This window comes from Triturus cristatus, chromosome 4_1 (genome assembly GCF_964204655.1).
Source record: "Triturus cristatus chromosome 4_1, aTriCri1.1, whole genome shotgun sequence".
Taxonomy (NCBI): Eukaryota; Metazoa; Chordata; class Amphibia; order Caudata; family Salamandridae; genus Triturus; species Triturus cristatus.
Genome location: NC_140585.1, coordinates 13,050,063 through 13,074,518, shown reverse-complemented (window position 1 = coordinate 13,074,518; position 24,456 = coordinate 13,050,063). Strand labels below are relative to the sequence as shown.

Below are 24,456 nucleotides of genomic sequence, written 5' to 3'. Positions count from 1 at the left end.
GATTTTAAAGACACACATGTAAATGCTGCCTACACCTTTCCTATGCTCGATGTATCACTAACAACACTAAAATTTACCCTGTCAACCCCAGGCTGTAGCTTCTCTCTTTGGTGTTTATTTTTTGTGGGTTAATTCTGCATCTACATTCGGGGGAAAAAGAAAACAACAGCTCTGGTAAATACAACCCTAAAACTAAGTCACTCTGGATATGTGCTATTTAGGTTAGCCCCCTCCTAAATTACCTTCGCTACAAGTAGTAGCTTATTAATCCAACTGTCTGTGACTTTATTCTGGGAATGAATGATAGAACCCACTAGGTTCTTCAGATGCTTGAAATAAACTTGAAAACTTGAGTATACTTGAGTATACTTTAAGTCTCTGACCAATATGCTTCTGGTTTTACATCATATCTTCATTAACGCTGGTACTCAGTGAGGATGGGAATTCACCACATTGTTATCTGGAACATGAAGCGCTACAAAAAGAGATTACCTTAGGTATTCTAGGAAGTTAGGAACAATACCGCTAACTGGAACATGAAGTCTAAATGCGCTGCACAAGTTTCTCCTTCTTCTGTATTTTCTTGTCAGAGAAGTTGAATCCCACGTTGCGCATGCGTAAATGAATCAAAATTGAGGTTTAATTGTTTTTTCTGAGGTAAACACATAAACAGTTCTGCGCCTCACGGAGACGCTACACACTCCCAGAAGACTACAGTTGAAGTGCGCAGTTCCCTTGAGGAACGGGCACCTTGAGCGTCCCAACTGTCGCGTGAAGGGAAACACTAGACCGCCGACCTGCTTTAGATCGGTGCCCATCTGCGCGGCCATTTTCCTCACCTGAGTTTCTTATCATAGTTATGCATCTTTTCAACAGGATTTTGGGTGCCAAACACCTCCGTGTTCTACACGGATACTTAATTTGTTTTGCCCATGAGTTGCATATCGCTAAGGTTGTAGTGGAGGCCAAAGTCTTGACACTACGCAAGTGGCATCAACTTCCCTTAACTATTTGGGGGCGCTGTAACATTATTAAGATGAATGTCCTTCCAAAGTTCCTGTATCTGTTCAGGAGTATTCCCCTGCGGGTTCCATTTGCACTTTTTAAAAAACTGGATGGCATCATAGGTAGTTTCATTTGGGGGTATAAAAGGGCTAGACGGGCTATCAAATTTCTCAAGTTACCATACGAAAGGGGGGGTTTTGGCTTACCTGATTTTAAATTATACTTTTGGGCTGCCTTTGCTACGCGCTTACAGAGCCTGATGGAAGGTTTTGGAATGTCTCAAATGTGGCTTGCATATCAACTAGTATGTGGGCCGGAGTATAAATTTGTACTCTCTAGGATGTTTGACCCGAACTACTTTAAACGTGTTCGCTTTAAGATATTGACACACGCTATCTGGATATGGCGTGACATTGCAAAGTCATATAATATCCCTGATCTACATGCAAATATCTATCTAAGGGGAAATCCCCGCTTGGGGGTTTTATTTGGGGACTCTGCTTGGAAGATCTGGTATCACTGCGGTGTACTTCAGTTAGGGCAGCTGTATGATCAGGACGGATTTAGATCATTCTCCTCTCTTAGAGATGAATTTGGGATTCCAAACCATTCTTTCTTTAAAGTTTTGCAAATTAGAGATTTTTTTTATCAACGGGGAAGGTCTATCGACTGTTAATGTGCTGGGGGAATCTGCAAGGGCAATTTTACAACTTAAGGGCAGGGGCTTCATAGGGAAAATTTATAAATATTTACTTATAGGTGTAGCCGATGATGCTGTTCAGGCTGTAGGAAAACTAAATCGGTATTTTGGTATCAGCATTACCACAGTAGATTTTCATAGGTCATTATTAACTATTAATACTTCTGTTACCACTATTAACTTAAAACTTCAGCAGCATCGTATGCTATTTCTTTTGTACTACACACCTGAAATTATTTCTAAATGGGTAGTGTCTAATGCTACATCTAAAACCCACTGCCCTAAATGTTCACTGTTTGCTGCGGATTTCAGGCATATGTTTATCACGTGTCCAGCACTTTCTACTTTTTGGTCACTGATTGCAAAGGAACTATGTAATATGTCGGGTCGTAACATTACTATCTCTGAGAAAGAGATTCTCTTGGGGGTAATGGAGGACTCAGGCTCTATATCAACTGCTTTATTTTCCATTATTATGGCTTGCTGTCGGTTATGCATAGCTAGGGTTTGGATTGAGTCAAAACCTCCAACGCTTGCAGAGTTTTGGCTGCTATTAAGAGGGGTATATGAGATGGAGATTGCTTTAGCCAAGGTCAGGGGCCTTTCCTCCCAAAATAGAATAGAACGTATGTGGCTTTGTTTACAATGGGATTAAGTGTTACAGAACGTAAATGTTTCTTTTTTTTGTTGTATTCATCTTGCCTTGATGTCATGTTATGTTATGTTTTGTCATTTTTCCTCTTTTGGCTAAATAAAAAATATTTTTAAAAAAAAAAGTAAAGCGTGCCTTACGACGATACAAACTAAAAGCTTCATCTACAAACATCATACAATCGTGTTGCATTCCCATACCAACTGTAATTCCATCAACGTGATCTATGGGATTATTTGTCCATGTGGTTACCTATATGTTGGCCAAACACAGCAGAAAATCAAGGCGAGGATACTACAACTCCAAAGTAGGATCAGATGCTCTGTTGCAGGAGCACCCCTGGTTGAGCATTACAGTCAGATGGGACATAGCCCTGATCAAATGCAATGGGTGGCGATTGAAAAAACAGAGCTGGGCCCAAGAGGGGGCAACATAGCTGCTATCCTTACCATAAGAGAATCCAAATGGATGATTCGCTTGGACACTATTAATAGTGGCCTGAATGAACAAGACCCCAGCAATGCCCAACTAGCTTGTCTTAGCAATTAAGGTTTTTTTTTACTTCATTCTGTGCTTTCACTACACTAATTGACAACCTTACCAAATGCCGCACTACTATGTATAATAAATCGGATTCTAGTATATGCCCCTGTAATCTGTATATACTTGACATTTGTGATATACTATGTTATTTAACTTCATGACAATTGTTGCATTGTTGAGTTAGCTAGTGTTCAAATGTTATGCACATTGATCCTATTGGGATGTTTATGCGATCTTAATCAGGCATATATATTTTTATACTTTGGTGTGACATCACATTTATTGATGGTGCCGTTTCGATTTTTGTAAATCATCCTTTATTGTTTCCTGGATTTATACAAAGGTTGTTTTTGTTTTTATTCTTGTTCAAATTGTAACTTAAACACGTAGTGCCCAATTCGACAATATGAGGATTTCCACTTTAAACACCCTTTAACGAACACACTACCCCGGTGTCTTTCTTCCAATACACCTATTACGGTGCAACTGCAAGCATCTAGCTGCTGCCACACGCGGGACGTCATACGGCGTAGAACGTCCTTGTGCATAACTTAAATGAAGGGCCCATGCTGCAGCAGCTCCCTTTCATTTTCTGAAGAAACAAGCCCGTTGTGATTCACGGTAAGAGCCATTCCAGCCCAATAGCTAGTGTAGTTGATCGTACTATGCTTTGGGACAACTGTCCCTCTGTTTCCTCCTTCGCTCCCCGTCCCCTCCCGGAGCCCATGCCGTAATTTGACCTCCACGCTGGGTATCTGTATGCGAGAACGGATACTTTGTTACTCCGTCTCGCTCTGTTTAATTTTCCTCCCCGCCAGCAGTCGGGCGGGAGCCGCTGATGTGTTATGGCAATGTTTGTCTTTCGCCAATATGTTTAAGGTCACGGTGATTACACCCGTACCTTGTGATCCAATTTGCCATATTTAATGAGGCCTTGCGAGTCCATTTGGAGAAGCTCCTTGCCTATTCAGTCGTGGATTATCCTTCCTCTTTGTAGATAATGCGCTTAAGCGGCTCCCCTTCTGACTTTTCACATGATATTTTCCCGTAAACCATGATGCAGCTGATCGGTCCTGCTCTATACATTTTGCCTGTTACCCTTTAGTGGGTTTTTATATTAATCTGATGAGTCCAGACTTTGGCTCTTAAACCTGTGCGCTGAATGTACTCCGTTTTTAATTAATTTTTTTAAATATTTCCCCCCCCCTTCTTTGTTTTTTTCATATATAGAGGCCTACATTGTCTGTGATTCATTTCACCACCCACACCGATGGCATGGCCACGGCTAGCGATGCAGCATTGATTACTGCCTCCAGAACGTTGTGAGAACTAATTTTTATTCAGTAAATTGAACATCTCTAGATTAGAATTTTGAATTTGGCAACTAAGTCAATTTTCTTTCGGATCATCCCCGCATTGACACCTTATTGTTTCAGGTGCCCTTCACCCTCACCCTCTTTGGAGCCCTGAAGCCCTAGTGTCTCCGACGCAAAGCCAGTACCTACTAGGTTCCAACCTCCTAACACGGTAAATATAGTGACCCATCCCTTTCCTGTCCAAGTAATTTCCGTCTTGGGACATGATGTAATACCCTTTTTAATATTTCTCTAGGTGCCCCTCTTGTTACACCGTCACTCTTGTCCTGAGGAAGACCCCGTCAGTAAGGACCCAATCAACCTACATGGGTTAAGGGGTCGAAATGTCGACATACCACTCATACCAGTACCATCAATAGTGCAATGTGCACTGTGTTTGTTCAAATGTACATGGCTGTATAAATGATTGTATATCAAATGAAGTATTTCATTGTGATTGCGTGGCATTGAGTAACATGCCCAACAATTGAATTGTGATACTGTCAAACGTTATATGTCACTTGCCCTATTACCTCACTCTAATCACTTTCCTCCCCTTCCATTCACCCAGTTGGGCACCTTTAAACCTTTGTCTTATATTGTTCGTCTATTGCTGGACTAATTCAAAAATGATAATTTGCTTCGTGTGATTAAATAACACTTTAGCAGTACCTAATTGCTTATTCATTTTTTATGCTGTTCTTGATATTGCTTTTTATGCATATATGCTCTGGGACCACTTCTTTATATACTGCCTTACACCCAGGTCCCAGTGATCTTTGGGTATACCCTTTGTTTCAACGAATGTAGCAACTGATGGCGCAGTGGAATCCTGCGAGGGGATTCAGCGATCACCCAGCGTCATCCTTCTGGGCTGCTCCTAGCAACTAATGACGCAGTGGAATCCTGTGAAGGCATTCGGTAGATTTCAGCGTCATACTAGAGGGCTGACTGTATTGTGTTTTCAGTCAGTTAATCTCTTCTGGCGTCGTTGTATGGAGAAGTGTTGACACGTTTAAACTTCGTCAGTGTCAGTGTTGTGAATCTCTCAGAGGAGATCACTTACAGTGACGTGAAACTAGCCAGTTGTGAAGAGGAGACATCGCGCTTCAGTGCCCAAGTAACAGGTTTCTAACTCTCTGTTCGTGTTCAGGTTTAAGACATACAAACATTGGCACTCCAACCTTCAGGGATTTGTGACTGTTTTTATTCATATATTTGCTACTCAGAGAGCTATTTTCTTCAGTTCTCTTGTAACATTTTCTGCATTCATTGTGTGCACAAATTTAAACATTTGATTGGCATTTGTTTGGGCAACTGTTTCTTTATCTTGTTTTTTATGTAAGCATAGTGTACATGTCTTACTACATTTACCATATTAGTCTAAAATTTTAGTACTGAGTTTGTTGTATTTTGGGCAAAGCAAGTACTTTCTGTTTATTTAACTATGCAATCGGTAAATCCACCACCACCTTTTCTAGAAAGCCCAGGTGCACCATAAATTCAATGCAGACAGTGGTTCGATGTTTTTGAGACGTATTTAGGCGCCTCACGTTTTAAGGCTGAAAGAAAGAAGTACCCTCTCCTCAATTCATTAGGATTTGAGGGAAGAGAGGTTTTTAAACATCTGCCTGATATTGTGGTGGTGAAGGGTAAAGAGGCTGTAGAACAATCAGTAATCGAATTTGATGTGCAACCAGGTTTAGTAGTTTTAAGGCACAAATTTGTTAAGCGTGCACAACTACAAAGTGAGAATGTGGATACATATTTAAGTGCATTGCGTAAATTATGTGCTGAGTGTCAGTTTGGTGAGTATCGTGATCAGCTTGTGAGAGACCAGTTTATAGCACATTGTTGGTGTTAGATTTGGGGGTCTCTAGTTGGCAGAGGTAGGTACTTTTGTCCAAATAGGGACCCTTGCGTCTAGTCAGGGTAAGGGGGTACACTCCTAAAATAACCCCTGCTCAACCCCTTGGTAGCTTGGCACGAGCAGACAGGCTTATCTCAGAGGCAGTGTGTAAAGCATTTGTGAACACATACAGTAATCAAGTGAACACACTACAGATGGACACCACACCAGTTTTATATCAAAAATAAGTATTCTTTATATAGATTTAACACAAGACCACAAACGACAAAAATCCATAATACGGTACTTTAAAAATGGTAGAATTAGCTTAGTTCTCTCAAGATGGTAAATGCGACACTCTGAGTTCAATGTACCTTCAAATGCGTAACGCAAGACAATGAAAGTGTTGCAAGGATGGTGATGCGTTGAAGATCTGGGGCAAAGAAATAAAGACGTTGTCTTCTCCTTGATGCAACAGGCTTCCCGGTGATGCGGCGGCGTCTGCTGCGACGTCGGTCCTCTTCTCCGGCGATGTGAGATGCTTTACACAATGCGAGCCGCAACAGGCCCTGCGACAAGCTTCCCAGTGATGTGGCGGCGTCTGCTGCGACGTCGATACTCTCTCCTGGCGATGCGAGTTGCTTCCACAACAATGCGAGCTGCCACAGGCCCTGCGACACTCTTCCCAGTGATGCGGCAGCGTCTGCTGCAACGACGATCCTCTTCTCCGGCGATGAGCCGCGACAGGCCCTGCAACACGCTTCCCGGCGATGCGGCGGGGCCTGATGTGATGTCAATCCTCTTCTCCGGTGATGAGCCGTGACAGGCCCTGCGACACGCTTCTCGGTGATGCGGCGGCATCTGCTGCAACGTCGATCCTCTCCTCCGATGATGCAAGGCGCTTCGGTGGACCTGCGTTGACTCAACGATTCTTTTGCATCACACTTCCCGGTGATGCGGCGGCTTCTGCTGCGACGTCGATCCTCTTCTCCAGTGTTGCGAGGGACTTTGCGTTGTGAAGCGACAGCGGCAGTTCGGCGACACGCTTCTTGCTCTTGAGTCGCGCTTCCAGCTCCTTGCGACACGCAGTTCCTCAGAAGGCCGAAAATAGCTGCAGGCACTTCCAAAAGAACTCTGGGGAGCTGGTGGTTGAAGTCTGTTGTTCCTGAGACTTCAGCAGGAGGCAAGCTCTTTTCCAAGCCCTTGGAGATCCTTCACAAGTTGATTAAAAGTACACACAAAGTTTCTTTCTCCTCTCTTTGGCAGTCAGGCAACCACTGCAGGCCAATCCCCCAGTTTCAGGGATAGTTTCTCCTCAGCTTCTTCTGGTTCCTCTCCTCAGCAAAGGTTTCTTCTTGTTTCCCAAAGTGATCTAAAGATCCTGGGTTTGGGTCCCAATATTTATACTACTTTTCTCTTTGTTCTCTGAAGCCAGAGAGGCCTTTGCCTAGTCCAAACCAGTTCTAGTCAGTCCTGAAGCACTCTGTTGACATGACGCTTTCTTTCCTTTCAGAGAGCAGGGCAGCGACATCAGACACACCACAGGGGGTGGAGCCAGCATTGTGGAAGGCAGGCACAGCCCTATTCAGGTCCCAGGTGCAGCTCCTCCCTCCCATCTAGATGCAGATCTCTCTATTCAGCCCTGGCTGACCCACCCTGTCTCCTGGAATTTCCCCAGCCCCTGTCACTCAAACTCCAAACAAGGAATACACAGCCCAGCAGAGGCAGGCTTGGATGGTTAGACAAGAAAAGACCTACTTTCTAAAAGTGTTATTTTCAAACACAGAATGTTAAAACCAACTTCACTAAACAATGTATTTTATCATTCTGAGTTCAGGCATACTAAACTCGAATTTCTAACATGTTCCCTGAGTCAGTTAGGATTATAAGATGTATAATCAAACTACCCATTCTGGTCTATGGAGAACAGGTAGCCTTGCAATAGTGAAAAACGAAAATGGCTGTAATTCACTATTAGGACATGCCACACACATCAGGGCATGTCCTACCTTATACTTACAATGCACCCTGCTCTTGGGCCTACCATAGGGGTGTCTGATATGAAAAAAAGGGAAGGTTTAGGGACTTGCAAGTGGGTGCACTTGCCCAGTCAGCATGGCACTACTAGACTGCACACAGGTCCTGCAATGGCAGACCTGAGACACACTTTTACAGGCTGCTTCTGTGGGTGGCACAACCAGTGCTGCAAGCCCACCAGCAGCATTTGGATTACCAGCCCTGGGCACACCTAGGGCACTGTACTACGGTCTGACAAATAAACCAAACCAGCCAATCATGGAACCACTAATCCATACATCAATTTACAATAGGGAGAGCATATGCACTTTATCACTGGTCAGAAGTGGTAAAGTGCCCAGAGTCATAAAACAGCCAACAACAGGTCAGAAAAAATACAGGAGGAAGGCAAAAAGTTCAGGGATGACCCTGCAAAAAGGGCCAAGTGCAACATAAATTGCTTACTATGGGGAATCCCAGCCTGGAAGAGATCATTAAGGTAGCAAAGAGTGCCGAACTGGTACAGATTTCGATCAAGGAGCTTAACATGGGTTCTACCGCAAAGGAATCTGTTAATGCGGTTGTTGCTGCCAATTCCAATAGTAATCATTTGCGTAAAAATAAGCCGAATGAGAAAGGGCTTTTCAAAAGAAGCAACATTTGTTACAGATGTGCGCATCCTCCACATGGTAAAAACAACAGTTTTTGTCCGGGTAAAAATACAAAGTGTCATAAGTTTGAAAAAATTGGACATCTGACAAAGGTGTGTCAATCCAATGTCAGCAAAACTGTAAAAGTCAACTGTTTAGTTAGGGATGAACCGATGTGTGAAAGTGACCTAGGAAATGATGGACGGAGTGTTCCTTTGGTTTTTGCTTTGTTCGCCATAAGTTGGCAGGGTATGCTCAGACGTGAGTCCCTTGCTCACTTTGCCACTGGATTCAAGCAAGCCTGGCTGAAGACGGCTGAAATGCCAGAAACCGGTCCTAGGAAGCTTGTTTCCGGTCCAGGGAAGACATGGCTTGGCAGTTCGGGCTGGACTGTTCCCATGAGGCACAGGGTCAGACTGATTTGCATATGGCCATGTCTGAACTGGGGTGGCAGAGTGGGCTAAAGAACGGTGATGGATTAAACCCAGATCAGTTGACTGGGGGTGAGTGCTTGCAATGTTCAACACTCCGTCCATCATTTCCTATGGTTTTTGCTTTGTTCGCCATAAGTTGGCAGGGTATGCTCAGACGTGAGTCCCTTGCTCACTTTGCCACTGGATTCAAGCAAGCCTGGCTGAAGACGGCTGAAATGCCAGAAACCGGTCCTAGGAAGCTTGTTTCCGGTCCAGGGAAGGCATGGCTTGGCAGTTCAGGCTGGACTGTTCCCATGAGGCACAGGGTCAGACTGATTTGCATATGGCCATGTCTGAACTGGGGTGGCAGAGTGGGCTAAAGAACGGTGATGGATTAATCCCAGATCAGTTGACTGGGGGTGAGTGCTTGCAATGTTCAACACTCAGTCCATCATTTCCTTTGGTTTTTGCGGTGTTAGCCCTAGGCCAGGTCTGGTGAAAGCAGTTTTCGATTGTCCATGTCCTATAAACAAGGATGAGTTACGCACTTTTTTAGGGTTGTGTGAGTTCTACTCATGTTTCATTCCTGATTAGGCTAGCAAAATGAAGGTCCTCTATAATATGTTAAGGACTAATGTCACTTTTGTGTGGGATGTTAACTGTCAAGAAACATTTGAGTTGCTCAAGTCAGAAATGTTTAATGCAAAGACGCTTAGAGCTTATGATCCGGCTGTCCCTTGCACCATTACAGTTGATGCTAGTAATTATGGTTTAGGGGCTGTGCTTACTCAATCTTCAAGTGTGGGAGAAGTTACTATCAGCTATGCTTCCAGAGTTCAGAACTCATATTTGGGGTAGGAAATTTGTCATCCTAACTGATCATAAACCCCTTGTATACATTCTTGGGGGTGAACGTCTTAAATATGCCACGGATTGCACGTTTGACTACCAAACTTTTACAGTATGATTTAGAGGTAAAGCACATCCCAGGGAAGGAAAATGTCAGAGCTCATATGCTATCTAGACTTCCCTTAAGTGAAGATGATGTATTGGACGTGGATGAGGACAATAGGAGGACTGTTTTATTGCTTTTGTTGATGCAGTCGAAAATAAGGCATGCAGTGAGATTGAGTGGAAAGAAGCGTTGAGTGAAGATTCCATTCTCGGAAGAGTAAAGGAGTATATTGTGAGAGGTTGGCCTAGAGAGAGAAGTGTCCTTCCTGAAATGTAGCCTTTTTGGAAAGTTGCTGAGGAACTGTCAATTGAAGATGGTGTCATCATGAGGGATGGTAGGTGTATTCCTCCTGTGAATGTACGTATCAAGTTGGTTGATTGTGCACATGAAGGACATCTTGGGGTGACGATGACCAAAAGGCGTGTCAGATTGCACTATTGGTGGCCTTCTATGGACAAGGACATAGAGTTAAGGGTCAAGGAATGTGTTGTCTGTTGTGGGGCAGAAAAAGGTTTAAAAGTTGTCACCCCACCTCTACAGACTATCTCTTTACCAGTAAAGCCATGGCTTAAGGTGGAGATTGATTTGGTGGGTCCGTTCAATTTTCATCCCTACAATTTATGTTTTGCGTTTGTGTTAATGGACTTTCACAGCAAGTGGCCTGAAGTCAAGTTTTGTGCTTCTCCAACAGCAAGCAATGCGATTCTTTTTCTTAAAGAGATCTTTATGAGGGAAGGTTTTCCAGAAGCACTTGTTTCTGATAATGGTGTACAGATTGTTAATCAGGAAATGAGTGTGTTTTTCAATGAATCTGGTGTAAAACATTTAAGAAGCTCGGTTGGATATCCTCAAACCAATGGTTGAGAAGATGAACAGGTTTGTGGTGGAATGTATTAAGTGGGCTAAACATAATGGTTTTAATGTGGAGGGTGCTGTCAGATCCATGCTGTGGTTTTACCGCACAACGCCACATTCTCTCACAAAGGTTGCTCCCTTTGTATCACTTAAAGGTAGGTTACCCACTTCTGCTCTATATCCAGCTTTGCTTTTAAGAACAGTTTGTGACAAAGTTTTGTGTTGGGTGCATCATGTTGCTTTGGAATCCCAAGTTGAAGCTGCGCAGTGGAAGATGTCCCACAGGTATAATCAAAAGAGGTGACTAGGTTCGCATCAGAAACTCAAATTTTGTCAAAAAAGGAGGTATGTCCTTTGGTGAACCTATCTGTGTTGAGAAATTTTGTGGTGGTGCCATTATGGTACGGGGTGGGCATTGGTGGAATGCTAGTAAAGTTGTGAAAGTTCAATCTGCTGCCCATAACTCTAATTGTACAAGGAGCGATATTGTTATGCCTTCTGGACCAACTAATGTGCCTTCAGGTAATGCTTCTGAAACCTTAGTGACAATTTAAGGGCCAAGGAGGTCTACTCGTGTTAGACGTGGTCCTTGGAAGTTACGATGATTACTTCTATTTTCATCCATCATTTCATATGCATGAATTATACTACACTAGATATAGAATTGTACCATACTAGATACTATTCCTGTATCTCTATGTTCATTCTTTTTATTATTCTTAGTTATAGTTTCTTTGTTGTTTTTCTTGTTTGGTTTCATTTTGTTTTTCTTTTCGTTTTAAACAAAAGGAGGTAATATGTTGTACTTAGAAATGCTTGTTCTAGGTTCTATACAGAACCTCTATGTGTTGCCATAGTATTTATATGTGGGGATTTCCATGAATATCAGTTGGTACCTCTCTTCTGCCCTGAGAGGAGCTATGGCTCGTTGTACCCACTAATAAATACTCAAAGACTTACCAGCGCTGTCCTGTGATGTTATCTGGTGTCTGGAGACACAACAGAACGATCACCCTTTTTATATATCAGGAGAATTTCGGCACCAAACAATGTGTCTGGGATGGGAGCACCACTGGCTAGTGCATTGGCAAGTATCTGTATGTAGGCTACCCAAGCTTCTTTATCGTGCAAAAACAGGTCCGCTGGAATGCAATCAGGGCCTGGGGCCCTGCCTTTCGGGATCATTTTAAGGACAGCAGCTACCTCTAATCTAGTGAAGTGCAAAGAGGTAGTGGGAATAGGCATTTGAAAGAGGTCATTACTATGAGCGGAAGTGGTAAACTGCGCCTCATAATACGAGGCCCACAACTCAGGGGTTACATGATTAGCTGTGGTTTGAATTAGTATGCCACTACCCCATTTAACAAGCTGCCAACATTTTACCATGTTTTCCCCTTTACTGGCTATGAGCAAATCTTGCCAACGTTGCTCGTCCCAATCCTTCTTTGCTTGATGTTTATTTTTCTTATACCCGATTCTTGCCTTTTTAATGTCACCCATGATTTTAGATCTAATGGCTCTTGAGAGTTGCTTATAAGCCTCTCCACACGATTTGTTATACCAGGACGCTGCCTCTGGGCTCGTTTTTGTCATCCATTTTTTATATTTAATAAAAAACAAATTAAGTTTCAAAAACAAATCATTAATGTCCTCCTGCGTATCACACTTTTGAATGGTAGCTATGGAGCGAGCACTCATTATCTTCATCTGTTCGTAATCAATGATCATCTAACTCTCCTGGTGTCATTAGTAAGCATGACATAGGCTGTAGGCAGCTCTGCAGGTTAGTAGTTGGCGTTAAATAGACCAACACCAGGGGATTATGGTCACTTTCATTCCGCTCCTGGACTTCCATATCCAATAGGGATGACCAAAATTCTATGTTGAGGAATATATTGTCTATCCAACTACTTCTCAGGCCGTTATTAAATGTGTGAGAGCCCATTCTGTCCGACTGGGACCTCCAATTTACTGCCCTCACACCCCGTTTCAAACACTGCCCCTTCAGCTGCAATGCATTCTCAGTCCATTTTTTAATTGGACATAAATCTATTTGCAGAATATTCCACTGAACATCCTCCTCTACACTAAGGTTACCATTATCTTGATCTAGGGGCTCGAAGGAGCAGTTAAAATCTCCTCCTATTATCAAATTACAACATCCCCTATTATTTTCTATAAAACTATCAAGAAGGGTGACTATGTTGGAACCTCTACCACCCGGCATCCCTCTTGCATAGACGTTAATAATCAATATATCTGGTGCTTGTGCCAACCGTAGCCGTATAGCCATGATGTCCGGACTATCAATATATACTTTCTCCACCTTGTAACCAGCTTGCTGTCTGACCAACAGGTGAGTCCACCTATAGGTCTGCCTCTCTGTCCTCCAATGCTACTTTGGAGAAATTTAAGAACCCAGGATGGTAAACTTGCTCCAAAGACCAAGTTTCCTGAAATACCCAAATATCGTGGTTTTCAATGTATGCTGACCACTCGATTGAATTAGTTTTAGAAGATAATCCCGCTATGTTCCAAGAGACTGTGGACAGATTTGGTTTTGGATACCCTTGGGTTGTGGCTTCAGAATTTGCAGGGGTGATAGGTATATTGGCATTACCCGAAATTTCCAATCCAGGGGTGCTATTAGGAAAGGAGGATCTTACTAGAGGGGATTGTATAAGGCCTTTCTCCCTCACCACCACCAAGCTCATATCCACCCCATTTTGGGTATCTTCCCCTGAAATACTATTCCTATGGACAGACACAACCCCTGCCCTTATGTCATCCCTATTTTGAGAGAAATCATAACGGATGAATATGGCTGTTACAGGGTCAGACTCTCAAAGTCCCTTGGATTCTTGGGTACCAGTCAAGGTGGAACAAGCAGGTGTTCCGAGTCAGTCTATATCTTCTAGAAAAGCAAGGATTTCAAAGTGATTGCTTGTAAGGACAAAATTATTAGATCGACCATAAGGTAGAGGTGCCCCCATCCTCAAATTGTGCCAGGAATCACTATTTGGTTGATAAAAGAACCCTAAGGGGAAGATGTTAATGCCATCCACCTTGATATGGTGATTACCTGCCCTATCCAATATAAACTGAATGAGACTTGGTGACCTAAAACTCAAGACCACACAGTCACCATCTAAGGCAGGGGTCTTCAAACTGTGGGGCGCGACCCCCAGGGGGGCTGTGGAGTGATGCAAAGGGGGTCGCCCCTTCCCAGTTACACTTCTGCCCAGGCCCAAGGGCTTCAGCCCCCCCCCCCCCTCCCCCCATCCTGTGTCTCAGCCGCTGCTGCAGTGAAACTTGAGCAGCTGGGGGCTCAGCTGGGCAGTGTCTGGAGTCTTATCTCCGGCACCCCCGTGTTTTTCACAGGCCTTTAAAGACCATTTGCATTTTTACATGCCTTTGGAAACTGGTCACAGAGGCTTAGGTTTTTTTCCTGGTTCCAGTACCCCCTGGGTCCCCACTCAGCCTATTCCTTACACTTGTATTTTACAGTTCGTGCTGTAGTGTGAGAATGCATTTCATGGAAAGGAATACAAAGTAGGCTTGCCAAAAGAAAAATGCCTGCCGTGTTTTGTTTAAAGAGCCTGCAAAGATCTCCTCTTGGCACTAAATAGACTTAGAAATAAAAAAGTATGTATGCATTCGTTATATGACTTTTCTGTCTTTGTTCTCTTTAATTATCACTCATGGATCATTCAGGCAGCCCTAGAACACAATTAAAAGTGCTTTCTATTTATATTTGCTGTTGGAAGTATGCACAGATAAGTGCTGAAAATACCGCTTTAGGTGACTGCTTTTTTTTGTACCGACTGGGCCATCAAAATAATCTGCTGGCAACCCTAACCATAGGACTGGAAGTTTGTTGCAGGATCAGCACATTATTTATTTCCTTCACCCTCGATCCCCGATTAATGCCGCAATAGTTTAACTTAGATCTTAAACTCTACGCCGCCGTCAATAACATGCTGAGTTACTTCATGGGTCTGGGAATGCACCCTGCATTCAGACAACTCATTCCTCATTCTTGCCCTTCATTTTCACGCTCACCCTGCACTCACAGCGATCACAATGCACTCACACTGATCACCATGCACTCGCACCATTCACCCGCTCACCCTGCACTCTCAGTGATCACTCTGCACTCACAATGCACTTGTGCTGCTCACCCTATACCTCAACCTGCAGTCACACGTGTACACTACTCATCCTGCACTCATGTGACACTTCACTCACCTGTCACCCTCACTACTCAATATGCAACTCACTCAAACAAGCCCATCAGTAATCATACATTAATTCATCCCATTCTGAACTTGCATCCACACGTAAATTCATACGCCACCTCACTCACCCTGCAGTCACTCCTCTCACCCTACTCTCACACAGTTGCATCGCTCACCGTGCACTCACATGGGCACTCTTGTCACCCACACAGTGCAGAGGGTTAATGTGCCTGCTACAAAGAATATGTACCATGCAGATCCCAGAAATGAGTGTGAGTAAACTATAAAAAATGAAATGTTTTTCAGAAAGGTGCTATAGAGAGATGCGGTGCATTGTTGGTGAGTGGCAGTGAAGGAATTCATGGAGAAGGAGGAAACGGAGGTGGGGCATCAAAAAAGACTGTTGCACCGGGTGCGACCAGTGTTAGGACCAGCCCTGGCTGGGAGTGTTAGCCCCCCCCGCCCTGAAGTTCTGGTCCAGTGGCTCCCCTGCTTTTGCCTATTATTTACATTTGTAGTGCACTACTGTTACCAAAAGATGTCCTGGGGCTAATAAACATCTGCTGCCTGAAGGCAAATGAGAAACACACAGAAGGAGAAGGAGAACCAGCCAAATGGGGTGACCTACAGAGTAGAGGGAAAGGTTTTTATATCTTCCTAAAGGATAATATATTCTTTGTGGAACGAAGCAAAGGAGGATGCAAGTTCCATAACTGCATGACCTGCATCAAAACAGCGAGACCGACAACTCATGCCTTCTTGAATTAGGGAACAATAAGCAGATTGGCACAGCCTGAGAGGAGCATACGGGTCCGACCCATATGCTTGGTGATGAGAGGATGAGAGAGGACAGCAAGGGAGTGAGAGAATTTGATTGAAGAGGTCAGGGATGAGGAGAAATGTGAATTGCCGAAGAGAAGTGTGGACACGCAATAAGTGAGTGTGATCCAAAGGTGAGGGCTTCTGTTAGAACACAGGGGAGATGTGAAAGATGAATGGGGGGACTGGAGAGGTGTCAGATACAAATAGACAAAGATTTGAATGGAGAGAGGAGGTAAATGAGAAGTGCTGAGGGGCATGGGAGGTGACAGGGCCAGAGAGGCCATGAGATAAATGTGAGAGACTGTTAGAGATGAGGGCAGTGAAAAGACAGAATGGCAAGAGGTGATTAAAGGTGAAGTGAGAGGTTGAATGGGGAGAATTCAGAAGTTGTAAAAAGGGGTGAGAGAAAATGGCCTGCAAAGTGAGAGAGGGATCCGGGGTTAGGAGAGGAGAGAGGGATGGGAGGGAGTGAGTGAGTGAGAGGAAAGCTGCATGGGTAAACTGTTTAACTCTGCACAAACCCACCAGGGTTTTAAGGGACCCCTGCTGCTCCCGGCCAGGTGAGCTTCTAATGTGGCAGCACGTATTGCTGCAGAGTGGAAGGCCCTTCACAAAGGTTGACTTGAAATCATTCTGATGTTAATTGCTGTATTTTGGTTTGGGATGAGGTGAAATCTTTCCTCGGTGTTACTGCGTTCAACAAATGTCAAAATAATGAAGCAATGCTATCGCAAAATACGTGGCATCACATAACCTCATTAACATTTTCTACCCACACAATTTAGTCAAGCCTGTCGCGTAATTTGGTCCTCACCTGCCTCATAATTCCAGTAGCCCTGCCTACAGGTTTCGAAACTTTTGTCAAGAGGGGGCCCTTATGCCTTGAAAATGTTGAGAGGGGGGTCTCGGCATCCTAAAGTTTGAAGATCTCTGGGTTAGAAACTTGGGCCCAGGAAAGAAACATTGTATCTCCTGCCCAATATGGTTTTAGAAATGGAAGGGGCACAGTTGATCAATGTTTCAACTTAAATGTGTTAATAGCCAAATACACTGTGGCAAAGAAAGGTCATATTTACATGGCCTTTATGGACTTGTCAGCAGCCTTTGATTGAGTGGTCCACGCAAAATGATGGCTATTAATGGAATGCATGGGTATAGATAAGTCCATAATTAATTTTATTTGCGAAATGTATTCTCCTGCCTCAACCTGCGTTCTTTATGGGAGACAGAGCGAATGTATAAGTCACTTAGGGATCACCTGTGGCGTGAGGCAGGGATGTGTTCCCCTTTTTATTTTCTTTATATACTAACGCTGTAGAAGCTGACTTGATCTGGCCTACACAAGATGTCCCTCCTTTATGCAGATGATGAGGTCCTATTGTCGCGAACTGGCAATGCTTTACAAAGTCAAATAACTTCCTATTCCAAGTTTATGCACAATCTGGGCCTTGGAGTTAATGAACCTAAGTGTTATGTGCTGGTGGCAGGAGCTAGACAAAAGAAAAATCTAGATTGACCATTGAAGGGAGAAAGTTGGAGGTGGTGGACACCTTTTCTTATCTGGAAATACTCTTCGACTTCAAAACTACATGGCTAAATATGGTGTCGGACAGAGCCCTTCTTATGTAAAGAAGCATAGGAGCCCTGTTCGGTTCTATAAAAAAGCTTTGCTCTAAGCCATTGCAACAGTACTAAGAGGCTAATCGATCTCTGTTGCCAGCTATGGGGCGGCTGTTTGGGGATTAGCCGATACATCCATTTTACACAGAGTCGAGAATAGTTTTTTAAAAAGGCTAGCAGGTGTCCCCTAATCCTGCTACACTTATAGCTGTCATTTTGAACTGAATGTACCATATATTTCAGATAAGATTATCTCTGCCCCGATTCTTTTATAGCATTCTATTTGGAAAAGAGAATCATTAAAACTAACTCAGGAAATTGTGCAGGATTGTTTAAACCTAGATGAAATAGTAAAATAAAATAGCATCAATATGTAAAGAATATTTGATATTCAATTGGTATGGATGAAATATTTCATAAACCAGCCACATGTACTTCTGTGTCTAAGGTTGAATTGAAAGAATTATTAATAGGAAAATGTATGAGAGATAGATGGGACCTTAATGGTACTAAGACTAGGGGTTTACAATACAACATGACACCCCCACTAAATAATACTGATATCAACTACTAATGTTTTGTTACATGGGCCCATCAAAGGTATCTTTTGCTTAGGTTTCTTTTCAAATGTATTCTTTTTATGTTGGGTTTTCCTCGTAGTGTTTACTCCATTGATGCGCTCTCAGTCTGCTCCTGTGACGGAAGCTCCTGTCAAGGGGAATTTTGACGAATTATATATGAAATTGTATATAGCTTTGTATTTTACAACTTTATTATGATTGTATATTTTACGCAGAATACTTTTCATGCTGTTCCTCTGTACTGGTGAAATAAAGTGATTGATTGATGGTGATTGGCTGTACAGCCATGCTATCTTAGTCCAGATGTTGCCTTCAACCTCTTATCAGGCATGTCTGGAGTCTTTGGTCTCCGTTTGATTCCTGTTAACTCAGGAAATGGATCAGTCTCTCCAGTGATGCTTACACCCAGAGAACCTGGCGAGAGGAGCATTTCTTGCTGTTCCCATCTCTAATACTGATCATCAGGGATGTGAGCAGTAACCTTCCAACTGGAGGGAGATGACTGCCAATTTCAAGGCAGTACTTTATTTCCAGTAGGCGTTTTTGGTCAGAAAGACTATGCCAGGACAGATAGTCAAGTAGCCATACCATATTTCAACCAGGCAGAAGCCAATCCTTATCTCTGACAGAAGTTCATCTGATGGGGTGGGAGACTGAGCATGTTAACAGACTGAACTCTGTTCCTGTCCTGTCAGGCATGGGGTACGGATGCACGGTCAGTTCCTTGGCTCAGGAGGATTGCTTGTTGCATTTCCCCCATTCTGCCTTATTGGCAAAGACGTCATTGGTCTCCTCTTCTCATTCAAACGTTGGTTCAGTCTCCCTGGATCTTCCTGCTAGACCTGTTACCTGGTTGAGCTCTAGTATTGTCGCTGTTTGTCGTAAGATAAGTGCCTTCAGGATGCGGAGCTTGGAGGACATCGCTAAAGTCTATGGACCGCTGCTCGTATATCACAGGATATATTCAACAACCATGCAGACCAGAAACATTGAGCCTTCATGAAAGCCTTTCACCCCTGGTATCTTGAGCATAACTCCTCAAACACTTCTTGTGATTCTATGCAAGGTTTCGACTTCTTTCTTGGGAGGGTTTCCTCAAGGCGTTGACTGTATCAACATTAAGGAGTCAATGGGCAGCCATTAGAGCCTCCAGAGCTAAAGAGGTCTCATGTAGGCTTCTGAGGAGCATTTTACTCCAGCTCTCAGGGTTCCATTTGTAGGTTCTGTCTTGAGATTCAGCAGTGGTTCTTCGGGTTTACAATCATGGATGAATGTAACAGGAAGACCTGGGCTTGAACTAATGAAGATTACTATTAAGTAACCGGGCATTACTGCTAAATAACTGGGCATTACTGCTAAATAACTGGGCATTACTGCTAAATAACTGGGCATTACTGCTAAATAACTGGGCATTACTGCTAAGTAACCAGGCATTACTGCTGAGTAACCAGGCATTACCTGCTCGTGTAAGGAATGGAATGTTAAGACCTGGGCTTGGGGTAATAAAGATTACCGGTAGGTAACTGGATCAACTACACACGCGCCTCTGAATTTCCAAACACCTATCACTGAGTTTGGCAAAATAGTAGAGATGCAGAATTTTAACAAACAACCACTAGCAAAGTCAACAGGTTTGGCTTTCATATGCTAGAGCTTGCAAACACAGTCCAAGCCAGCCGAGTTACCTGCTGCATGGCATCACAAACGTGGGCAACACAAAAGAGGGCACAGACATTGGAGGGTCAGAAAGAGGCAGTAGGCACAGAAACCCGAATTTGTGTATGCCCACATATGCATGACTTCCCACATTACAGCCACAGCTTGCTGTTGAATTAGCGATATGTTGAAAGGATGGTGCGCCCCTGTTGTGCACACAACATGTTTTATGCGATTTATCCGGTACCCTCTCGTAGAGTGCACAAAGCTGCAGAAAGGAAAAAAGGACACTGACGGGCACACGTCTCTCATTAAACTTTCTGTTTGAAGAGAGTTGCAGTTTCATCTGTCTTAGAAGTGCCAGGTGGTCCTGTTAGTAACAAATCATGTGCTCTTGTGCAAGTCATTTATCTTATGCCATTGCAGCGCGTGGAGGAGCCAAAGTACCTGACCTCTCTGCCGTGCGACGATGACACGGATATTACATAGTTCCTAGATGAACCTGCAGTCTTTCTTGTTTTCAAAGCGCTACGAGTGTAGCTCACGATTACATCACAGCCCACCATCGGGGCTCATGTTTCCTGGAATCCCCCCCAGAAGCAGTGCGGGCGCCCCTTACCTCCCGGACTGTGACGCGAGTGCCAGTTTGTCGGACATCTCTGTTCTGATGCTGGATGGCTGGCACTGGTCGGTGGAGTCTCTGTCGGTGAAGGGTCGGTGGAGCCTCTGTCGGTGAAGGGACGGTGTCTTCGTCACGGGTGTGGGCCGTTGCACCTCTCACAGCTGCTCACCAGGGCCGTGACAGGTCGGCTCTCTAAACCTCCGTCCTTTCTGCTTCTGCAAAAAAGGGAGTTTATGAATACCCACCCTACTACAGGCCAGCACAAGGCACAGAGAGGTACCGACGGGGAGTGAGGGAGAGGGAGGGCGCCTGGTGTGCGAGGGCACATGTGGCAGTGGCATACAAGTCTCACCTCCTGAGGTCTGCAGAGGGTCTGTGTCCCTGGCAGCTCCTGCTCTGGCCTCCTGCCTCCTGCCTCCTGCTCTCTCCCTCCTTCAAAGACTAGGAGTTTCTGTCCCTTTACTTCCTCCTCCCCTGCGTTGGTGATATATACCTCACCCTCCCAATGTCTAGCGCGCCCCGGGCACCAGACACCTGGTATGTTGTGTTTGGCTGGAGTTCCTACAAACCACTCGTTTCTTACAAATCACGTGACTTTCTTGTAAGCTGGCGGGCTCCTGGCAACGCCCTTCCCTCTCTCAGAAAAGGAAAACACGTTATCAGGGGTATTTCATTTCTTTCATCAAACTGCCAGCAGTGAAAAGGATCCAGAATGCTTCCAGAAGGGCATTAAACCCCTGTACTTCCAACACACTGCCCCCCCAAAGTGCTTGTCAGCCAGCACCAACCTTGTGTCCCTCAAACATCCTGATACACACCAAGCCAGAGGGCCCAAAGGCGTGGTAGCCATGCACCTGTGCAGTGGGCCCCTAGGCATGTTACATAGTGGGTGGGGGGCCGGTGGCGGCTTAGGGTTAGGATGTCTCTTTCCTGACACCCATGGACCCCTGGAGGCTGCTTGGTTAGTGACCGCGTACCTATGTGAGGAGAGTTGTAAGTTTAGTGTTGGTGGGTGACGGCCTCAGGTCAGGATGTCTCTTTCCTGACACCCATGGACCCCTGGAGGCTGCTTGGTTAGTGAATGAGTACTTAGGTGAGCAGGGTTGTAGGTATGGGGTTAGCCAGATCTTTTCATTTTGCTAACAGTCTACATATACCCTTCTTACTTACTGGGGCTTTTAGCCACCCCGCCCAATTCATCCATTGGTCTGTGCTTGACTCGTTCACATTTTCTGTTGCCCACTACAGCTTATAGTATGGGGCGAGGCCCAGCCCACTTCGGCTAACTGGCTACATTTACTGTGAGTGATGGCATTCTGCTCTTTCACAAGAGTCACATCTGCACCCAAAGTAGTTCCCTTCATTGCCACAAAGTGCTATGGCAATCTGAGCGTTTTTGAGAATAAAAACCTGCAATGATTCTAGCCATTGTTTGATGCATACTGGTGAGGGGCTGGCAGCTAATCCAAGAGTAACATTTTACTGAACCCATCGAAGAACAAAACAAGCATTGAGAAAGCTAAAAAGCTGGCAGCTAATGCCAGACATATTGGCTTCGCCAATTCTTGTTTCCTTGCAAGTTAATTATTTTTAGGAGTTTTTTCTGCTTCTTGGCCAGTAGTGGTTTGCTGGTAGTTGGCTTTGCCAATGCTTATTTTCTTGGAAGTTAATTATTTTAACAGCTCTTTCTGGTTCTTGGCCAATATTGTTTTGCTGGTAGTGCTGTCTGAGTTAAGGGGATTATTTTCAAGCTTGGGCAGTGAACTCCGTTCACGGAGTATGCGCACTCTGCGGAGCTCACCGAGTTACGTGGAGCGTAGTTTTTAGGTCGAGCCTAGCGCAGCGTGCATGCGCTGCTCTATGTGGAGGCCTCTTGGAATCACTCTAGACTTTCTCCAAACTTGTCCGTGTGGTTTTTCAACTTCCACACATTCTATTGGCCTTTACGTGTGACTTTCAAATATGAAAGCATGCAATTGGCCAAAGGCGGGTGCATGTCCCACCTTTTCTCTAAATGTTCACTCCCATTGCATACAGCTGCCGGGAGCGAACAGTGGCGTGCAGGGTGCCAGCTGCATTCCTCGTCCTGGATCATTAAACACAGCTTGGTCGCTTTCACTTTTGCGGCCGCGCTTGTCTTGCCTTGCCTCAAAAGCAGACCCCAACCACCCCCAATACAGCATCGAGCAGCGCTCACTGTGCGCCTTCATGTATTTTATTATCAGTGCCCGCCTCCTTTGATGAGATGCACAGGGTCGTCGCGTGGTCAGTGTTTTCCATTCTGTGAATTTGCTCCGTTTCCCCGAGCAGCAGCTACAGCTTGTGTATGACATACAGTACCCCCTGCTCTGACCAAGGTATGCGTTGTACTCCACACCACACACATCCGCCTCAGCTCCCACACGCCTGAGTGGAAGCTGTGTTCTTTTATTTGGAGATGTGCAGACGGTCCAGTGGGACTGCGGCTTGGCGGTGATAAGATCCCTTTCCCCCTTCCATTGACTTGTCTGTCCGGCTCCCCCAGACTGTGTGCTTGAGCCAGTGTCACTTCCGCTGGCCCTGGCTCCCTGGGACAGAAGGCAGTGTTTCTCACTGAGCGCTGCTCTTTCCCCTTCCTAGTGCTCTAGATTATAGATTATACTGGACTTGTTCCAAGGAAAGGTCAGCATGAGGGGCTGCGAGCCGAAGACCAGCAGCTGGGGACACTTTCATTCTCTGTTTCTGAATGATTTTGTGTTCTTCCAGAATGAGGTGTTTATTCTTTAACTCCACTCGAGAGGCCAGGTTGTATTTCCTCAGCCAGTTTGCAATTAGTACAATTACTATTAATTAATTATTCATATTAATCTAAACATGCAAAATGGAGAGGGTATACGATTTTTAAAGAAAACCCCACTCCAGCAATCCCCCTTTGGTGATTTTATCACCACCACAACACTAAATTTATTCACCCTTTTATGGAAAATGGAAATGTATTCTTGCTCTTTAATTATAATTCAGTTTCTTCTTCATCTCTTTTTGCCTTTTTATACAAACTTTCTTTCCACTCTTCTAAAGTTATCTCTGTTAAGTCTCCTTCTGGATCCTTCTTCCTTTTTAGTTTTTCTCTTTTTATTTTATTCTTTGTTTTCTTGTTTCTACAACACATGCATCCTAATCTTAAAATTAATAATACAAAAATCACACATGTTAATGGAAATAATATTTTACCTATAATTGTACTACCTATTTTCACTAAGAAATTTTTAATAGCAGCAACTTTCTTCCCAATCTTTTCCCAAACACCTTCAACCTCCAGTGGTACACTTTTGTCATGCAATTCAGTAATATTTTTAATGTAAACTTTCAGATCTTTGCTTTCGTCTGGAATGTAAGTGCAACAATGTTGAACTTTCAGCATTCCACAGACTCCACTCTCTTTTGCCAATAAGATATCAAGGGCAAGTCGATTTTGCATTACCATAGCACGCATGGCAACCATTTCAGTATTAATCAATAAAAATCCTCCAGCGGTGCTTGTTGACAAGCGATCCACTACTGTTGATAATCTTCTAATATTGTTCGCATTCAGAGATATTCCCACTGCTGGTATCAATGCTCCAAAAATGTCACCTACGATTTCTGCCCAAGATTCTCTTTTATTACGTGTTAATTGATTACCTAACCTATGTACACCGTCTTTACCTCTGTCCATGTGAAAGATTTTTGGAAAGACCAGGCCTACGTAACATGTGCCATACCAATGGTCTGGCAAACGATAATATGCCCTGTTTCCACAGGTAAAATAAAGTCCAGAGAAAACTGGATCTCTTCCACCTTTAAATCCCCATCCACCTATGATTCGGTATGTATCATGGCACTTACTATTCCCTACAAAATGATTGTCGTACGCCGTTTGATTTCTTCTTATACACAGTTTCCCTT

At 44.1% G+C, this 24,456-nt stretch overlaps 1 protein-coding gene across 2 annotated transcripts in view; it reads right to left on the bottom strand.

Annotated features, from left to right (window-relative positions):
• Nucleotides 1-21,053, bottom strand: part of LOC146839305 (GTPase IMAP family member 7-like) — a 277,862-nt gene extending 256,809 nt beyond the window's left edge. For both annotated transcript variants that reach the window (XR_014981059.1, XM_085651338.1), the window contains exons 1-2: nt 20,885-21,053; nt 20,530-20,747 (exon numbers count right to left, since the gene is read on the bottom strand). Coding sequence is in view for 1 of the 2 variants with exons in the window: in XM_085651338.1 (XP_085507464.1) it covers nt 20,530-20,567 (38 nt within the window). In the remaining variant the exon portion in view is untranslated. The remainder of the gene's footprint in view (nt 1-20,529; nt 20,748-20,884) is intronic.
• Nucleotides 21,054-24,456: the final 3,403 nt, after the last annotated feature.